Source organism: Sylvia atricapilla, chromosome 5, assembly GCF_009819655.1.
Source record: "Sylvia atricapilla isolate bSylAtr1 chromosome 5, bSylAtr1.pri, whole genome shotgun sequence".
In the NCBI taxonomy this organism is placed as follows: Eukaryota; Metazoa; Chordata; class Aves; order Passeriformes; family Sylviidae; genus Sylvia; species Sylvia atricapilla.
The window spans coordinates 61,082,805-61,101,711 of record NC_089144.1 but is presented as its reverse complement, the minus strand read 5'-3'; the positions used below and the strand labels follow the sequence as shown (position 1 = coordinate 61,101,711).

Sequence of the window (18,907 nt, the reverse complement as noted above, 5' to 3'; positions counted from 1 at the left end):
AGTCGCGGCCGGGCGGGAACAGAAGGCGGGCAGCTGGCGGTGCCCTGTGCGAGGAGGCGAAGCACGGGCAGGCGGACCGCCCCCAGCCCGCCGTGCTCCCGCAGGAGGCGGCAGCGGAGAGCTCGGAGCCGGGAGCTCCGCCGGCTGCCCCGGGCGGCCCCGGCCGCTCCCCGCCCTGCGGCCCCGCCCCACCGGCGACACCCCCGTGCTCCCGCCCCTCGCTTCCCGCCCGCCGCCGGTGCGGCGCGGGGGGTGCGGCCGCCTCGGCTCGGCTCATCTCCGCCCGCCTCGGCTCGGTTCATCTGGGTCCGGCCCGCCGCGGCTCGGCTCGTCTGTGCCCCGCTGCGCTCGGTTCCCCCCGGCTCGGCTCCGCTCGGCCCGGCGCGGCCATGGTGGAGCGCTCGGACGAGGCGCCGCTGCTGTTCTGGGCCGAGGGCCCCGCCGTGTCGGCGCCGCCGCCCGCGGCCGAGCAGGGCAGCGGCGGCGGCGGCGGGCGGCGGCTCGGCGGCGGCTGGAGCGCGCCTCCGTGGGACGGCGAGGGGCCGGCGGAAGCGGCGGGGCCGCCGCGGGCCGAGGCGGAGGAGGATCAGATCGTGGCCGTCTTCGTGGTCACCTTCGACCCCCGCACGGGTGAGCGGCGCCGGGGGCGGGCGGGCCGGGGTGCGGGGGCCGGGCCTGGGGCTCTTGGCGCCGCTGGAGTAAGATGGATGCGGCCGGGACTGGGCATCCCCCGGGGGCCGCTCCCCCCGCATCCCGCCTCCTAGGGACCGCTCCTCCCGCCGCGCTGGGGCAGCGTCGCCGGACCCGGTGTTGAGCGGCCGGCGGGAGCGGGGCTGCCCTCTGCCCCACGGGGGACCGCGGCTCCACCGCGCGGCTGCCAGTGTCGAGACCGGGGGCCGTGGGCATTTGCCGAAAACGGAGCACAAGGGGGATTTCTTTCGGTCTCCATCCCGCCGAGAAGTTCTGGCGGGAGGAAGAGCTCGCGTCTGGTGGCGCTCCGAGAAGAGGGATGGGTGTATCTCTTCCCCCCAGCTGGTCACGGCACGGGCAGTTTGTGGACGGCGATGGGGTATCCCCTGTCCCCCTCACAGATTTAGGCCGAGCCTCTGCCCAGCGCTGCCTGGAGCGCAGCAACCTGTTAGCAGCATCTTGAGAGCATCCTTCCATCTCCGTGGAGTGGCGCAGACCTGCCCGCAGCTATCGCTGATGGATGGCGTTTGTGGCAGGCGTAAATCCGGCAGGCTCGCAGGGCACGATCACCAGCAGCAGCAGCTCGGCTGTGTATTTCTTGGTGACCGATGTGTTTAGAGGCTGGCCTCTGATGGGATCTCTGGGACTCAGCGCTTTGAAGGATTGCTGCGATCCAGGAGGGCAGAGGAGAGGGGAAAGGGAATGTATTTTCCACTTCTCGCTGCCATATCCATCTCTCTCAGTGCTGTTAGACTGTGGTGTTGTACCGCTATTGACAGAGGTTATTAATTTCAAGCCTGTAAATCAGCATTTCAGAAAATGTCTTAACTTTGTTTTCCAATCCTGCTGCTCCCACAGTATCCACAAAACAGGATGTTAGGACACAGATATGAAGTTAGCACCCGTCTTGCACCTGTGAACACAGGTACTACTGTGCAGAGAGGTTCTGATGTCATGAGACATTTTTGGGCCTTTTGGTTCCTAGATCTAGGGTTCAAAGGCAAGAGAGGGAGATTCAGGAGCCCATTTGCATCCGGATGTGAGACCGAGCTTCTCTTTCTTCTCTACACAGGCACATCCTTAGCAAATCCATAGCAGAAGTCAACCAGAGACAGGAAAGAGGTCTGTAAAGCACAGTGAGGTTGGTTCTTTTGTGGGAGGGGAAAGTAACTGACCTACTCACAGGAGGGCCTTGGTAGTGAAGACTGAAGGCCAGTGTTGAACTGAAAATCCTAAGGAAGTAGTGAACAGGATGTAGCCCCTGATGTGATATGCTGTCAGCAATGCCCGCTGTCAGGCAGCATGGCTGTTGTGTCCCACAACACCCAAGGGTTTTGAGAAGTTACCCTTTCATACTGCACCAGAGACAGGTGTCTTCAGTCTAGGGGTCAGAGGCTCTTCACTGATAAAAATCTGAAATGAGATTGGAAGTCATCTTTCCACCGGGAGATGGAAAAATGGAGGTGTTTCTCCTAAGTATCCAAAACATGAAGGAGTCTGGATGACTGCAGCAACAGCAGGTTGTCTTTCAATCCGACAGCATATGCCTTCTATGAAATTGTGAAATTTTCTTGAGAGCTGGCAGAAAGCTGAGCTTTCTCAGGAGTTTTTCTGAACCAGCTGTTGCTTTGAATGAAGTCCAGGGAAAGTTGGGCAACAGCTCTTGTCAAATCTGATGTGCAGTTAATGCTGGGTGTCATCAGCCTTGGAGTAGTCTCTCAAGTCCAGGAAGATTCAGCCTCCTGCCGCTAGCCAGCATGGATGATAGGACTGTGAGCAATATACCAGCAAACATCAGCTTTACAGCTGGGGAGCAAAGTGCCCTACAGAGGGTGTGGACTTGGAAAAAGATCATGAAGTTGCATGATGAACGTGCTAGGGTCAAAAAGAGAATAAGGGCATTACTGGTCAATAGTAGATAGTGTGAAGGATTTCTGTAGTGTTTGCTGTAAAGGATGTTTGGTCTTTGTGTATGATTTAAAGGGAATCATCCAGTTAGTGTCTGAGCTGGAAACCTGCTTGATCCTGCCCAGGAAAAGCACAGCACCTCTGGCAGCTTGCTGAGGCACAGGAACAGCCGAATTTCTGGTGGTGGCTTGTGCATGCAGGTGGTTATGCCAGGCAGTGTCTGCTCAACTACAGGCAAGTAGGTGGGCAAGAGGTCTTTTACTGTAGAAGGCTGAAGTGATGACTCTGCTAATATAGAATGTAACAGCTTCCCTCCTAAATTTATCAGGGCTTGAAGCAGAGCTCAGTGTATAGCAGTTGCATGTGATGAGTTTCCAAAGGTAGGTTATGGGGTTGCCAGGTCACTGTTACAGTTCTGGTGTCCTGTGACTGTCAGTGCTCATGTGAGTGACTGAGGTAAGAGCCAGAGCAGCTTCTGAATCGCTGCTGTCCTCACCTGCAGCATGGTGAACCCTGTGGCACTTGAGAAGGAGCTCTCTTCACTGCTGTTGTGGGGCAGCTGCTAACAGTCACCTTCGTGGAGGTCCCACAGAATCTGTTAGCTGAAAGGGTCTGTAAGTAATGGAGAGACAAAGAGAGAAGAGAGGGAATTAATGTGTTTTGCACATGAAATATTCTGGTTTTCTGTCCCACATTTCTTCCATGCAGGAAACAGAGCAAATGTGATGGTTAGGTTACACTCTGTGCTTCTCTTGTCCTGGCACAAATGGTAGCATTCACAGCTGGGTAAGGAGGGCCAGGTGATGACCCCCAAATGCTGGTGCCAATATCTCATTTGTGAGGATGTGAAAATCCAGTGGAAAGAAAATACAAGGGAAAAAGGAAGAACATCCTTAACTTTGCACACTAGAAAATGAGTGCTGGCTCAGACCTGACCTTAAGGTGGGAGACAACTTCCAGGAGATCAGATCCACAGATCTGACTCTCAGCAAAATCACTAGCCTGCTCTCTAATAGTGGGTGACTCTGACTTGGAAAGTTTCCTGTACTCAGAGAGCTGCTTTCTCTATGGGGAAGGGCAATGCTTCCTGTTTTTCTACAACATTGCTCCCTCCTCCCTCCTCTGGTTTCTGGGGCAGGCTGGCAGTCGTATGGCATCTGGCTGAAGTCTCTCCTTTGTTTGCTCTCCTGTTTCGCCAGACCAACTTTCCGACTTTTTAATCTCTGCGTTTGTTCTCTGACTGCCACGTCGCTCCTGTGTTCACAGGGCAAGGTGGCGTGAGGAACAGCCAGGAGCTCAGGTGCAGGTTGCTCCTGACGGATCCCAGAAAAAAACCAAACCAGCTACGTGATAGGCGAGCTGGTTTTGAGGTCACATGCAGGGTAAAGATCTGTTTCAAGGCATTCTTTCCTTATTGCTGCTACAGAACAGGCATTGTTTGAGCCAAGTCCACCTCAACATCTCTGCAGTGGACACCTCACAGCGGCTAAACTAAGCCAAGCCAACCTTCTTTGCTCTTGATGGCACTCTTGCCTATCGATCTATTAATCTGCAGATAATGACCAGTAAGGGATGCTCTGCGGGGAAGGCTTAAAAGCACATCTGGCCTTAACCACAATTTTGTGGTTATGAGGCAATATTCTCAAGAGCTGACTTCGTCACACTTTCAAGGAAGGGTCTTGCGCCTTTAAAAAGCAAAGCAAAGAGGCGCACACAAACCCCAAACAACAGAAGCCACCGTCTATATATAATCTGCCAGCCCTCCAGGGGAGCGCGCGGGCTGCTATGATGTCACTGGCTCTCTCTGCCAGCCTTTCACACGCCTCAGAGGCCCCGGTGCACAGCAGAGCTCTGTGGTTTGCCTGTGACTGCACAGGGCTGTGCCTGGGGTCACCAGGCTGCCGCTGCTCCCCGGCCAGCCCGGCTCTGCGGGACAGCTCTGCCTGTGCACTGCAAGTGGGCAGTTGGATGCACAACTTCTCCTGTTGCCATGCCTAACGCTGTTGGTTCTTCTGAAGTCCCTGCCAGGCAGGGCTGGGGGAGGTCTACTGAATACAGCATCTATGTGAGAAGAAAAATAGCCTATTTAAATGTCAGTAGCTAAGCCCTATTCCTGTGCAGGCATATACTTGTGCAGTATGAGTAATGAGACAAAAGACAGGCTTCAGAAATGACGCCTCAGATTTAAATATCTCCAAGAGTCTTGGCTGAGTATAAGGCCCTTCCATGTATATGCTGTCCATGCAAGCACAGCTGGAATGCTCATCCCAAAGGGCAGGGAAAGGAGTGAACCAGTAGGAAGCACCTTTGTGCTGCACCCACCATTGCATTATGGTGAAGAATTTTGGTTTGTTTGCCTTGTTTTTAAAACTAAGCCACATGACTTCAAATGCTGTGGGCAGACTGACAGAGAACAGAAACTCGATTTAAAACAAACAGATTTACCCACGTAAATCTGGAGCACATCTCAGTGCAGTGGGAATGTCCAGGTAAGCAGGCTGGGCTCTGATGTGCTGGCATGGGAAAGCGTGAACAATCACCCCTTTTTTGGTCTGTGGTAAACCTGCTGGACTTCATTTGCTTTAGGGACATTTTGTGACTTCTCTGATATCATCTGTTCCAAGATCAGGCTCCTCAGGTGGCCTTTTCCCCTGAACAAGTGCACGCTTTCTGCTTGGGTAGGCAGGTGACAGATGTTTGCTGATCTCCATCTAGCTTGTAGTTTATGTACTTTTTTGTTGGTTATCCTAGCATACACAAACACATTGCAGTACTTGGATCAGTTCAGCCTCCAGATGAAGCTTCAGCTAAGTCTTCCTATCCTAAAGAAATTAGGAGAAATTTCAGGGAAGAGATTACTTGGATGATGGCTTAGGAGTTTCTGTTTGACCAGGCCTGCCAAGCACAGGCAAAGGACAACTCATCCTAAAGAGCAACAGTCTGTCCTTTGGTTCTTTCGGTATGGGATGGATACTTGTATAGACCAAAGCTTATCTGCCATCAGGAAAAAATTTTAGCTGCTCTGTGATTAAGGTTGTCAAGGATAAACCCACAAAATAGCATTAGCTGCAGAAGTGGTCCCAAATGTTCTGCAGTGTCTGTGTGTTGTGCTAAAACAAGTAACATCTGCAAGAGATGTGTGGTGTATTGTATGTCACCTTTCTGTCTGTGACAATTTAGGAGTTCAAGAGTTGTGTTAGGGCACTGTTACAGGTATGCCAAGGTTAGAAAAGCAACAACTTGCTATTGATGATGTATGCATTTTAGAAACGAATACTGTATTCAAGCTTACCCAAATTAATTTTCTTCTCTGCAGGCAACATGGTGGAATGGTGTTTACCCCAAGATATAGATTTGGAAGGTGTGGAATTCAAATCCATGGCAAGCGGGTCCCACAAAATCCAGTCAGATTTCATGTGAGTACATCTGAGCCATATGACTTCTTCCTTTCTCAGTCATGCATCTACACCACCAGCTCTTAATTCAGAACATGCAAGAAAAATACCACCTGGGAAGCTAGGGTCCTACAGATAAACTGTTTCTACCTGAGCCAAAGATACTTTTCAGACACTTTCAGTATCATATGAGCACCAGCTAGCTGCAGTGATCTGCTGTATGACTGCTTTGCCTGTGGAGGCCAACTGGAGCAGGTCAGCTTCTCACTGATGTGCACATTTTAATGTGTACTGGGCAAATGATCTGCACTGCCACTATTTGAGACTATTTGTCAGCAGAGGCCTAGGGTGAAGGGCAAGGAATGGCAGAACTGAAACGGGAAGGATTTTGCAGGAACAGGACTTAGAAAAATGTTCTTAACTCTGCCAGGGCTTTTGGTTCCTTTAACTGTTGTTATAAACAGGTCTCACTCACTTTCTTCTTTGCTAGCTCCTTCAGTGGAAACACATAAGAGAGGAGTTTTCTGCATTCTGCTAACCCAATGTTGCAATGCAGCAGTGTTTAGCAATGAACTGCAGTGTCACAATTCCTTTTGGTCAGGAGTAACAGTTACTTTCTTAAAGGCATGTGAACTGAACCCCTGCAGTCTGATAATCAGTGTGCTTCAACGTGCTGGCACCCAAAATATGACCAGGTAGCTGTACTGTACTCAGAACTGCATTCACTGAAGGCTTCTTCCTTGGAGGAAGGTGACTGACTGAATCATGCATTCTGCTGGTCTTCCTTCCAAGTTACTTATTTGCATTCCTTACCAGCCTGTGACATGGCTGGTAGGGGCTTTAGTGGGAATTCCTGAGAACTCTTGCCTTAAATATTTGTTCTTCCTACTGAGAAGACTGGGGCACCCAAGGCCTGTCCTCAGCCCTTCAGCTAGCAGGACAGGATTTCAGGGAACTCCTTATAGAAGAAAATATGATCTCAAATCCGTAATTTTAGCACTCAGCTACTTTCTTTCCTCTTCTTTCCTTATTTTAATGTTAACCCTTCTGTCAAACCTTTGTCTCCAGTTATTTCCGGAAAGGGCTCTGCTTTGGCCTGGCCTGCTTTGCCAACATGCCTGTGGAGAGTGAGTTAGAGCGTGGAGCCCGCATGAAGTCCGTGGGCATCCTCTCCCCTTCCTACACACTGCTGTATAGGTACATGCACTTCCTGGAGAACCAGGTCAGGTAAGTTCCTTGGGGATGAGCCTGGTCATTTCCCACCTGGGAGAGGTAATGTTCCTTCTCTGGAGAGCAGTTTTAGGCAACTGAGAGTTCAGTGACAATGCTCTGCTGTGATCTCCTTGACTGGCTGTTTCTCCAGAAAGTATTACAGGTTCACAGTGTGAAGGAGACAATGAACTGATTAGCAGCAGTCTGTTCCTTCCTAACAGTCAAATGCTACCCAAACCCTAGTTATTGTAGGCAGACATAGGTGTCACGGAAAGAGTTGAGAGAACAAGAAGTTCCCCTTTTCACTTCTGAAAACCATTTTACTAAGGGCTTCTAATTGTGTAATGGTGATCCTGGCTAGCTGTGTGCTTCAGTTGTGTTGAGTGGATCTAGCAGTGAAAATGGTGATGATAGAAAACTGTTCCTACCTGAGTGTATTTAAAACAGGATCAGTACTGTGCAGGCTCCAGCTCAGTGCCTTTGTCAGTCCTGTGCATGTTCTCTCTGGCTGCACTGAGAGCTGGTAGTCCTGATGTTTCTTTAGCCCTCCAGTGTGACTGAGAGACCCAGGATCCCCTTTAGCTGTGAGAGCAGATGTTTGCTGGGGGCAAGGCACTAAACAAATAGTCTGGAGACACTACAGATCTCCCCGTTTTTCCTTTCTTTTCCAGACACCAGCTGGAGATGCCAGGGCACTACTCCCATCTAGAGGCATTCTATGATGACAAGAAAGGTGTTCTCCCTGATAGCAAGGGCACCCCCAGCTCTCAGCAACCTGTCCACTGGCTGCCTTCCATCCACAGATACATGTACCCAGAGATGAAGGTGAGGCAAGTGCCTGAGGCCTGCAGGAATGGGCAGAGGGCTGCTGCTCCTTGCTGGTGCCTCATACTCCTTTATGTAAGCAGTCACTTCTGTGCTTCGTGGGCTGCTTTAAAAAAGATTTTGTTACTTGGACTGTTGCAAGCTGTGTGCTGGTCTTGCTCCCACATTTAGACTTAGCATGTGTGCATGTGTCCCTGTTTCACCTCTGAGCTGTTTTCTTCCCTTTCGCTCCACCTGCAGATCACACACCCTGCTGGCTGTATGTCTCAGTTCATCAAATTCTTCGGTGAGCAGATCCTCGTCCTCTGGAAGTTTGCCCTGCTGCGCAAGCGCATACTGATATTTTCACCTCCCCCAGTTGGAGTTGTCTGCTATAGAGGTATGTTTCCAGGGACACTGCAGAGCTCTGGTGTAGGCTGAAGCATTGCAGAAAAATGCCTGTGAGTACTGAGGGGACAGACGTCATGCAGGTCTTCAAAATCTATTGTGACTGTGCCTCGTGAAGATCCCGCTCGGTCTGCATTTACACATTTCCTACCAAATGCTTTTCTTCAGGCCTCGTAAGTAAGGACACATCTGGCACTGTCACACTCATTCCTGTCAGCACAGGACAATAAGAGCATTGACTGAATTTGTGGATTCTAGAATGTGCGATTCCTATGGGAGAACTGATTATTTCCTATGCAAAACAGGATGTCTTCACTTGAGCAGTTCTGGTGTTCAGGGGCATTTCAGAGCTCTGACCATTGTTTTCGTAGAGACCTGTGGGAGAACTGGGCAAGTGGGGTTCAAAGTGCCCTTGAGGGAAACCAGAAGCATCTCAGGATGTACTTCTCTTGTCCACAGTGTATTGTTGCTGTTGCCTTGCAAATGTTTCTCTGCCTGGTCTTGGAGGAACTGTCCCAGAGTCCAAACCATTCTTCTACGTGAATGTGGCAGACATAGAAATGCTGGAGACAGAAGTATCATATGTGGCCTGTAAGTATGATGGATTAGGCGTGATGTTTTTAGCTCCAGGCTGCAAAACGTCTTGAGACACCAGACTGTGGAATAGAACTGATGAGAAATAGGCTGTGTGTGGAATGACTAACTATGCAAGCAGGAGAGAACAGTTGGTCTGCTGGGAAAGCAACACACTGCTCTGAAAATCTTCTCTGAATTTGGCAGGTACAACAGAAAAGATCTTTGAGCAGAAACGGGATCTCTATGATGTCTACGTGGACAACCAGAATGTGAAGACGCATCACGAACATCTGCAGCCACTCCTGAAAATTAACAATGCTGACAAGGAGAAGTACCGACGGCTCAATGACCAAAGGTAATCACAGACATCTGGGTGGTCCTGATAGGAGAGGTGGAATACCTTCCTCCTTGTACCTTCCTCCTTGTAGTATTTTCAAAATATCCCACTGGTTCAGCTCATCTCTTGAAGATTCTGGTCATCTCATAAAGCTTTCAGGTTCACAGTAGGTATGTGCAATTAACCTGTCTCCCTTCTCTCAGGCAGATGTTAATGTATTCTCAAGAAGTGGGTGAGGATTGCAGTTCCTGTGAAGAGGACCTTTTCATCTTGTGAGTGGCTACCTCTAATACTTAGCTGGACACTGCTAGTTTTAGGGAGCGTCTTGCACTGATTTTGTGTTGCACTGTTTGGCATATTATGAAACAGGATGTTTGACAAAATTCCATAGTGAGCTTTTTTCCTCCAAGGTTCAAAAAACAGACTGGGTCTTCCTCTTCAGATCATCTTCTTTTCATTCTGAGAAGCCAAAATGTAGTATCCACTGGGGTTGCTTATGTGCTGCGAGGGAGAAGTGAATTTTAGAGATGTAAGAATGTCCTCGCAAACATAAGCACTATAGGATTTTTCTTGCCAGAATATTTGGCTCTGGAAAGGACAATGTTCATGGGAAGTGGGCACTCTACCATGCTGGGGGTTGGTACAGTGTGGAGATAAGACCTGCATGTGAAGGACTGGCCTACTGCTGTGGCTGACTTCATACCTGGCAAACAGAGGAACCAGAACTGGGTGTAGAGTGGGAGGTACAGAATTAGATAAAAACCACATGTATACCACCTCTGAAGCCCTTCACTGCGTGTTGCTATTCACATTCTGCAGCAGCTGAGAAGTAATGGGATGAAACTGTGTCAAGGGCTGTTGGGGCAGAGATCTGACTGCTGAGCTTCACAGGCGTAGCCAGAGCTCTTTCTCAATAGCTTTGCATGTTTCTAGGAAAGCAACAGGTAGGAAGTAGTTCTCACTGCTGTGTTCTGCACCAGCAATGGAGAATTTATTTACCCGCTGGCTTACCGGATGGGTGACAACACTTTCCTCCCCTACATTACGGGAGCTGTAGGTGTGATGTACCTGCTTGGTGACCACAGAACACACTTTAGCTGATAATGTGGCTTCTTCAGAGGGAAATGCCCCCCACAGATGGGAGCACCACTGCCAATTAAAAGTTACTGCTTTATCTTAGTTTATCTGGGTCACCTGTAAAGTGAATGGAAAAGTACTACAGCATCACCTAACAAGGTGGGATCTCTGGCTAAAGGGGCTTAAATGCAGTTCTGGGGCTCTGCTGCCTGTTTGGTAAACAGACTGTCCTTATGGAGGTCCAACACAATTGGTTCCACTGACTTTACCCTATAGGTTTTTCATGGAGCAGAACAACCGCATATTCCAGACGCTGATGGAGGTGTCGGCCAGCCAGGACAAGACACTGACAGCTGACCACGCACGAGGCATGGGCCTGGATCCCCAAGGGGATCGAAGTTTCCTTATGGACCTCCTGGAAGTGTATGGCATTGATGTTATGCTAGTCATTGACAACCCCTGCTGCACTTAAAACAAGGGCAAGAGAGATGGGGAGCAAAGATGACTTTTTAAAGACTACCAGACATTGCTTAGGAGGATCACTGGAACTCACCACAGCCACAGCTATTTAATAACTTTATATGGAGAGTATTTATAATTTTAAAACAAAATGTGATTTTATTTTCTCACACAACTTCCTAGTAAGTACCTGCTCTACAGTTCCTTTGGTTTTGTCTCCCTTTCCCTTTCATTTGTGGTTTTTTGTTTTGTCTAGCTAGGACCAGTGGCACTTTTGCACCAAACCTCACTGTTGCCAGTGATAACTAGGTTTTGGCCTAGCCTGGATACCTGAGGGCTGAAGACTTCAAGAAAGCACTTTGATGACAACCAATGTGAAATGCTATAGCTGAGCTTTCCGACTTGGCTGGAAAATCTTCCTATCAACTCCCCCTTCCACTGGGGGACTGAAGAGGGCTTCAGCACAAGCTGTTAATGGCCCAGTCTCATTAAATAGCTCCTACCGAGTTTATTGGTGGGGACAGTTAAACCAATGATAAGAACCAGGACTCCTTTAAACATTCCTCACCCAACTTTAAGGGGAATTGGAGTAAAGCTACCCTTCCTTGTAAATGGCAGAAGCAAGTTTGGGATCGGGGATGCTACAGGATCTTATGACTTTGCTTACTGGAGCAGCACGGTTTCACTTCCAGCATCTGAGGTGGTCTAAACTGGCAGAGACTGCACCTACCTATCTTATAGCTGCAGAAGAGCACCTTCTCTCCTCAATCCATCCTGCCACCTCCTTTGTTTTTTAGTTGCATCACACCTGCTGCTTTGGTTTAAAATCTTCAAAGCATCAAGATGGCCCTCCATTTAACAGGGACCAACACCACTGAGCCACTTTGCAGTCACTTTGTTCTCCAGCCTCAGCTTGGATGGTGCTGGGCTGGATGGGATAGAATAAGTATGCTTTAATTAATGTCACTAGCCTTTCCTTTGTAGCTGATGTGGCTTGTTGCTCCTTTGCTTTGACACTGTCTGCTAATCCTTCTTTTGTTGAGCCTTCAGAACTGCCTGCTACTATCCCCGGCTTTCTGTGTGAGACAGAGAACAGACCTTTCAGCTGGAACAACTGAAGTTTGCAGGAGATTCCCTCGGAGTTTGGTACTCTTAACTGGCACAGCTGCTAGAAGCAATGTTTAAAAGCAAGTCTGTCTTTTTTCCTGGGCAGAGCTGTACAACCAGATGAAACAGATGTTTTCTCATGCTGCGGAAAGAATAGGTTTCAGTTCTGAAGGACTAGTCATTACCTCCAGAAAGGTTATCCCAGTAAAGAGTAATCCCTTTGCCATGCAAAATCCAGGAATGATACTGTGGCTTCTAGGCCTGACATACTACTTTGTCCCAAATCCTTCAGCCTGTAGCAATATCAGCTTTAAGCTGACTGTTCTTCCTGAACTGTGGCTATAGCTGATTAGTTGCTGCTTCTACCATTACAGATTCCAGCACCCTTGGAAGTTTTCTGTGTGTTGTAGGAATGCAAACTGTAGCTGATATAGCCATCTGTCCTAGCATTTTATAGGATGAGACAGAGCCTGAACCACCAAGATTTCACCCACTCTAAGGCAGGCAAAGCACCTTTTTGAAACAGGTGAAGCAAATGTTCTCCAAGTATACACTCTGTAGATTGTTTCCCTCTGGAAAGGAGGAGGCAATTGTTCCTCCAATTTGCCTGTCTCCAAGCAGTCACTCCCCTGGCTGCTTTTTCAAGACTTTGGATGTTTTTGTACAGAAGAAAATACGCTGTTGTTCATACTGTCAATTGCTCACAACAACTGTAACATCATCATCCTTAGAAGGCTGGGGGAAAGAATATATAAAGAGGTAAAATCAGCTGAGTATCATTTAATGGAAAGACCAGTCTCTTTTCCTTAAGAAATGGCTTTGTTTTTGAACTGAGGCCTTGAAGTATGAAACAGAACTGAAACTAGTCTCTAGCAATTTCTCCTCTCACTTTCTCGACGGTTTGCTACATAGTTTAGCCGTGGTCAGTTGTTAATGACTTTCTATTCTCTTTGTCAGTTTTTTTGCTAAACTAAACAGAAACAAACCTTTGATTTAATATCGAAATTTTAGTCACTGCAGTCAGAGGCTTCCTAACACCCTGCATTAGAGCACTGTTATTTACAGGCTGTTGGAACAGGAGGTCCAGTAGACAGCACTGCCAGAGCCCACTGAGCAGAAGCTCCTGAAATTCCTATTTTACATTTATAAAACCTCTGCTTTCCAGAAATTAGGTCCTCATTAGTTAGCAGTAGTATGGGTGCAGAAGCATCAAAGCAAGCAGATTACTGTAGTAACATCCATGTGCTGCATCCAGTTGGACGGCTGCAGCCTATTTCGGTCTTCCTTGTAATTTTGCTTTTCTACCAAATCTCTCTTGGCAGGCAACTGCTACGAAAGTCAGGACACCATCCCACAGAAAACAGAAAAGGACACTTCTCCCCTAACCCTTCCTTACTTGATTAGCTGCAAAAGTGCTTTCACCTGCACTCATTTTCTAGAAGAAATTCCTTTTATTTTTGTCACATGTGGAAAGTTCTCAAGAAATGGGTAATGGATACATAATAGAAACAAATTGTTACAGCTTGGAACATGAAGGACTGTTCTGTGGAACCAGTTTAACTGAGTTTTATCTTTCCAGGAGATAACATAATTCAAGGTAAAACAGTTATGTGCAAATATTCAAAATCCCCTCCTAGGCACTCGGTGCTTTGTTGCATACTAGCAGTTGGGAGACATTAACTGGGTGTGTTTTGAGTGAAAAGAGGGAGGAAATCGTGGCATAAGATAGGACATTCCTGATTTCTCCTTTGAAGTACTTTGCCTTTACAGTGGTGCCTTCAGTTGCTGTGATCAGAGCCCAGGTTTGAATGGTGGTTACAGTAACCAGGTCTATGCTGCGCCCCAGGTATTCTGCAAAACTCAAGTCCTTGGATAGCCAGTGCAGGCTCTCAGGTGGTACATGCTTGACTTTAACCAGAACTAGAGCTTCCTAACTGCATCTTAACTCAAGCTGCACAAGAGATGTGTAATCAAGCAATGAATTATTAGTGCTTGTACTATCTGCATTGAAGGGCAAAGCTGATGAGAGACATAAAAGCTAGGTTTTCAATCTGAGCAAGCAACACCACTTTAACAGACATTTAAATCATCCAAAAGTCTTCTCGCTGCAAGGTTAGGCCAAGCTGGACAGAGCCAAGTACAATAAAGAACTATAATGGATACTAGGAGAAAGGCACTTTATGGATTCAGAATTCAGATTTGTCTTACAGACATGCTACTACTTTCTTTTCCAGCACATGTAAGGTACTTACTGCAGTGTATCTTATTACCAGTGGTCATGACTGTCACAGGAGCTGAGCTTGCCTGTCCACCATCCTTTTGGGCAGAAGAAAGTTCCATCTACTCTTCAAGAGAAAGTAGCTCCCTGTACAGGTTATTCAGTAAAGCAGGGTTACAGTGATACCCCATTTTAACACCTGTCAAAGTTAATAAGCAAAAGACTGGGAGCAGCTGTGGCCCTCCTGGCTACAGACTATGCAAGGGACAGACATGCTTTGCTCTGGGAGGTGGAAAGACAGTGGCTCCTGGATAGGCAAAGAGCACTCTATCCTAAAGGAAAATTCTAGGTACAAAGCATGTGCACTAATCCAAACGCTCATCCTAGCCATTACTTCTAAGTTAGTTGCTGTCTTCTTCCTACCTTCCCAAAACCAGTGCTGTAGTGATTATGGGAAGAGACAACATAAATGTCTTTTACAAGGGACTGGAATGTATTGACTTAACAGTGTGATCTTTCTAAAGGGTACTAAATGCCTATGAACCAGGATTTTAGATCTTGGTTAATGCAACATGCCATTCAAATGGGAATGTTTAAATGTGGTCAAAATAAACAGGTGCCTTGAGCTGGTCTATCATTAGATTGTTATCCTTCCTTTTTATTTATGTTACAGTATTTTAAGCCCTTCTAGAATGGACTGTAAGTTAAAGCCAAGATAAGTGTTTTCATGAGTGGGACCTAGGATTCTACTCCTCCATCCTATCTTGGAGTTTGTACAAAGAAAACTTTGTGTTGATGTCAGACAGAAACATGAGAACTGAGTCTTTTCCTCAACACTGCAGATAGTGGGTTCAGCCCCTGCCTATTTTATATAGTATCTATCTCACACCTCCCCTCTGAATGTTGCAATTCAGAAGTCTAGAATTACCCTATACTGGAAGAACTCTGAACTGCAGAGGAAGGAGAAAAATTACTTGAATGGTATTTGTACAAGCTATTCAACTTATGCTGATATGAATATTTAAATACCAGCCTGTGTCTCAGATGATCCTTGGTACTTTAACATCACAACAGCATCAGCAATACCAGTTCTGAAGGGATCTCTTGGTTACCCTCAAGCAAGGAATCACACTGCAGTGGGAGCTATGGAAGAGGATTAGTGATTTTCCCTGTAAAATGATACAGATGAACAAGGAGCCAGTTCTCACCATCTCACCCCTTGCTACAACCTAGGCTGGTTGTAATTCTAACAGCTCTGATGTTGTTTGCATCTTGCAGATGTGTGGTTGCTCCCATAGGCCTGTGGCTCTGTAGAGAAACTGCTTACTAAAACATGGGTATTTTTTAATACAATTAAAGCTTACCTTTTTGAAATGGCTGCTGCCTTGTCTTTCCTGCCACTGGAGAAAAAGACACATTGCTGATTTTATTACAGAAACATCAACTTGAGGGAAAGCTCCAGTGGTGAGAACTGCCCTTGACTCTGAGCCAGGGGCTGCAGCACGATGTCCCAGGTGTCTCTGTGGCAAGCAAAAAGAGCAAAGCACAACCACCACGTTCCTTGGAGAGTGACCCAGGGCTGCACTGGGCACTTTTCATGACTGCAAACCAAAAGACAGACAGCATAAACCAGGTCCTATCACCAGCATAACTATGAAAAAGAACTAGCAGCCTTCTAGCCCTTTCAGTCTCAGTCAAGAGTTATGGGACTTTAAAGATCGCTAAATTTAGGTAATTTGCCTCTCCACAGTGTAGATCTGGGAAGAACATTCTGTTTGGTTTCAGCATCAAGCAGAAACCCAACTCTGCTTTCCTTTAAGATGTCTCCAGCAGAGGATGCTGTTGGAGCACAGGCTGCCAGGATTCCAGTCCTTGACAGAGCTTCTGGAAGCCAACTCACTTATTTTGGTGGTAGCAGAGTCAGCAAGTGAATTTAGAGTAGACCACAGCATAATACATTGACTACAAACAATCATATCAGAAAAATAGGGATAATTTTCTTTCTTCCAGTAAGCAAGGCAGAATCATGTGAATTTCTAAGTTAAAATAAGGGCAACAGATAAGCTTGCCTAAGTCAGTAATACTTCCTTTCAACAATTAAAGCAAAGCTTATAAACAAAGGCTCATAAAAGCAACAAAACTAATTATGGTACTGAGGCTCAAGGGGATGGAGGTTGCATATGGAGTGGTGAGCACTGTTTACATTACAGAAGAGCAATCAGACACAATAAATAATAAATGTTATTTGGATGTCCTTACTAGTGTTATACCACTGCAGGAATAAAAGGAGTACTTACAAAAAATAGACTCACTCAGCTTGTTAAAGAGTTTCCAAGTGTACTTCATACAGCTTTGGGTCAATGATGTTTTCCAATTTGCTTCTGTGTAATATACCTAAATTGATCAAAGGAACACATTTCTACTATATAATTACTGCAACTCTGTGCTGTTGAATCTGGCAAGATGAAAAAAATTAACATAAATACCTTATCCAGATATGTACGGGGAATTTTTAAACTTGCTCCGAAGCTTTGTATCACCAATCTCCAGTTTATTTTGTGACAGAGTAGATAACCAACCATCTGTTTTAATGTGGCACTTCCAGTGTTTCATGGAATTCCTTAGCATTACTCCCCCCCCCCAAAATATTTTTTCCAGGATCCCAGGTTTTGCAAGATTTTTTACATGGGTAAAGTAAATGTAAACTCTTAGAATACAAGGACAAGTATACTTAAATTTTACTTTAATATACAATGGCATTACAGCAGTAGCATCTGGCACACAGCACTCATCCTGTAGTGCTGTAAATGGAACGATGATGATTTCTTAGGAGAGGGGGAGAGAAAGATACCATCAAGTTAACATGCACTTTTCAGAATTTTCATTTGCATTTTTAACCCCTTTGACACCAGTCAAATCATACACTTCCAATGGAAGTACCTTGCACATAAAAATAGCCAAAAGGCTTATTAGTCTAGTGGGGTTAATAAAATTAGTTAGGTCTCATGTGCCTCTCTCCATGAAGAGACCCAGGCAAGACTGGTGAAGACTGGCCCCTCTGCCACGAATTCTCACTGTACTGCTGCCTGCAGCAACTGCTCTCTCATCCTGGGATCACAGAAGAACCGGAGTTTGCGGGGTAAGAGCTTCACCTCCACAGGCATAGCTTCATACTCCTCATTATCAATGCCAAAGAATCCCTCAGTGCCCTGTGTGCAGATAACAGTTAAACACCAAACATTATTTCAGCAAGGCTGTAATGCTGATTTTACTAATAAAATACAATTGCATACTTAGCTCACTCTCAAGCAAGATGACCCCCTGCCTCTGCCTTCCAGCCCATTTGCTCTCCACAACACAGGGAGACCCATCCCTCACTGCACAGAATGTATCAAGAATCTGGTGCATAAGATGTTACCTCACTTAGTTACTAATTAGTGATAATTAAACACTAGGAAGCTCTAATGACCCACATTGTTTATACTGAAGGATTCTTTGCTATTGGAACTACAATTATGTGCACTTAGGTCTGCCAGTGGTGACATAAACTAATCTGCAGAAATGCCCCTTAAGTAACTTCTACTAAATCCATGTTACAAACCCCTTTCAGCGTTGTTTTACTGTATTGATCTGAAACATGAGATGCAAAGTAATTTACTGGCCAGGAATTACTCAGCAGTAGAATTTTCTCAAGTGTTCAATGCTGGTAAAGTCACCATGTGATTAAAACCATTCATCAAAATGGCAGGCTGACTTTACCTAAAAACAACTTCAGTGGCTGCTTTGCATGCCCTTGAACTCACAGGAAGGCTGTGCTACATGGGTACTTCAACCAACTCCAAGGGAACTCAGACACCAGAGCAGCCAGCACAGACTAGAGGAACTGGTACAAGTTCTGGCAGTCAGAGGTACAGCAAAGCAGTCCACCTTCATCAACATAACCTGGTGAGGCTCATCTGGGCTGCCTCCAGTTCCTCCACTGGAGCTGGCCCATGGAGTTGAACAGCACTGCTCTGTACCATGCACCCATGTTCTGAAGATCTTAGCAGCAGCTGCAGTATGAACAGCTCATTTTATACCACAACCCTTACTTATGGCCCAGCTGTACTTAGCCCAGCACTGCAGATCATTCTTACAGAATCACAAATCTGCCATGATCTGAATTCAGTGGAAGAATTAGGATGCCGGTTAATCATGACATTGCAATTCATGATTTTTACTTGGAAGCAACAGATTTTTTTGCCTTTCAACACATTCTTTCTCCCTTAAAATAGAATTTTGCTAAATGATAGATCACTTGAGGACAGAAATTATCTATGAGATTGATTTCATGTCCTTGTAAAAACAAGAAATTGTCCTCCCAGGGTTGCAATAACAGCTCAGAGGCAGGAAAAGACAAATCTAAATTACACAGGCACAGCTTTGCCTTTTTTCTCAGCTTCATAATTTTAAAGTTTTGAGGCACTTCCTTATACTGATCTCAGCTCCCCTGCCCTGTCTTAGCCTCCTTTGTCTCTAATATTTATCTTCTTCTTTACAGCACAATGCCTTTGAGGGCAAAATGTACACCTCTTCAATGCTAAGGAGAAGATCTGCATATCACAGCATCACAGAATGGGTATGTTGGAATCAACAGTGGATCATCTGGTCCAACTTCCCTGTTCAAACAGGCTCATCCCAGAGCACATTGCAAAGGATTGTGTCCAGATAATTCTT

The 18,907-nt window shown here is 46.6% G+C and overlaps 2 protein-coding genes across 2 annotated transcripts in view; one reads left to right on the top strand and one right to left on the bottom strand.

Annotated features, from left to right (window-relative positions):
• Positions 1-365: 365 nt before the first annotated feature.
• Positions 366-15,565, top strand: DENND11 (DENN domain containing 11). The gene is made up of 9 exons (XM_066319710.1): positions 366-630; positions 5,915-6,014; positions 7,062-7,220; positions 7,877-8,030; positions 8,271-8,409; positions 8,877-9,008; positions 9,198-9,348; positions 9,534-9,602; positions 10,684-15,565. The coding sequence occupies exons 1-9, from the start codon at positions 390-392 to the stop codon at positions 10,877-10,879; spliced, it is 1,341 nt and encodes a 446-aa protein (XP_066175807.1). The 5' UTR covers positions 366-389; the 3' UTR covers positions 10,880-15,565.
• Positions 15,566-16,917: 1,352 nt separating this feature from the next.
• The window catches only part of AGK (acylglycerol kinase), a 274,709-nt gene continuing 272,719 nt past the window's right edge, over positions 16,918-18,907 (bottom strand). Inside the window, 1 exon segment of the mRNA XM_066319713.1 lies at positions 16,918-17,400. Coding sequence (XP_066175810.1) covers positions 17,263-17,400 — 138 coding nt within the window. The 3' untranslated portion in view covers positions 16,918-17,262.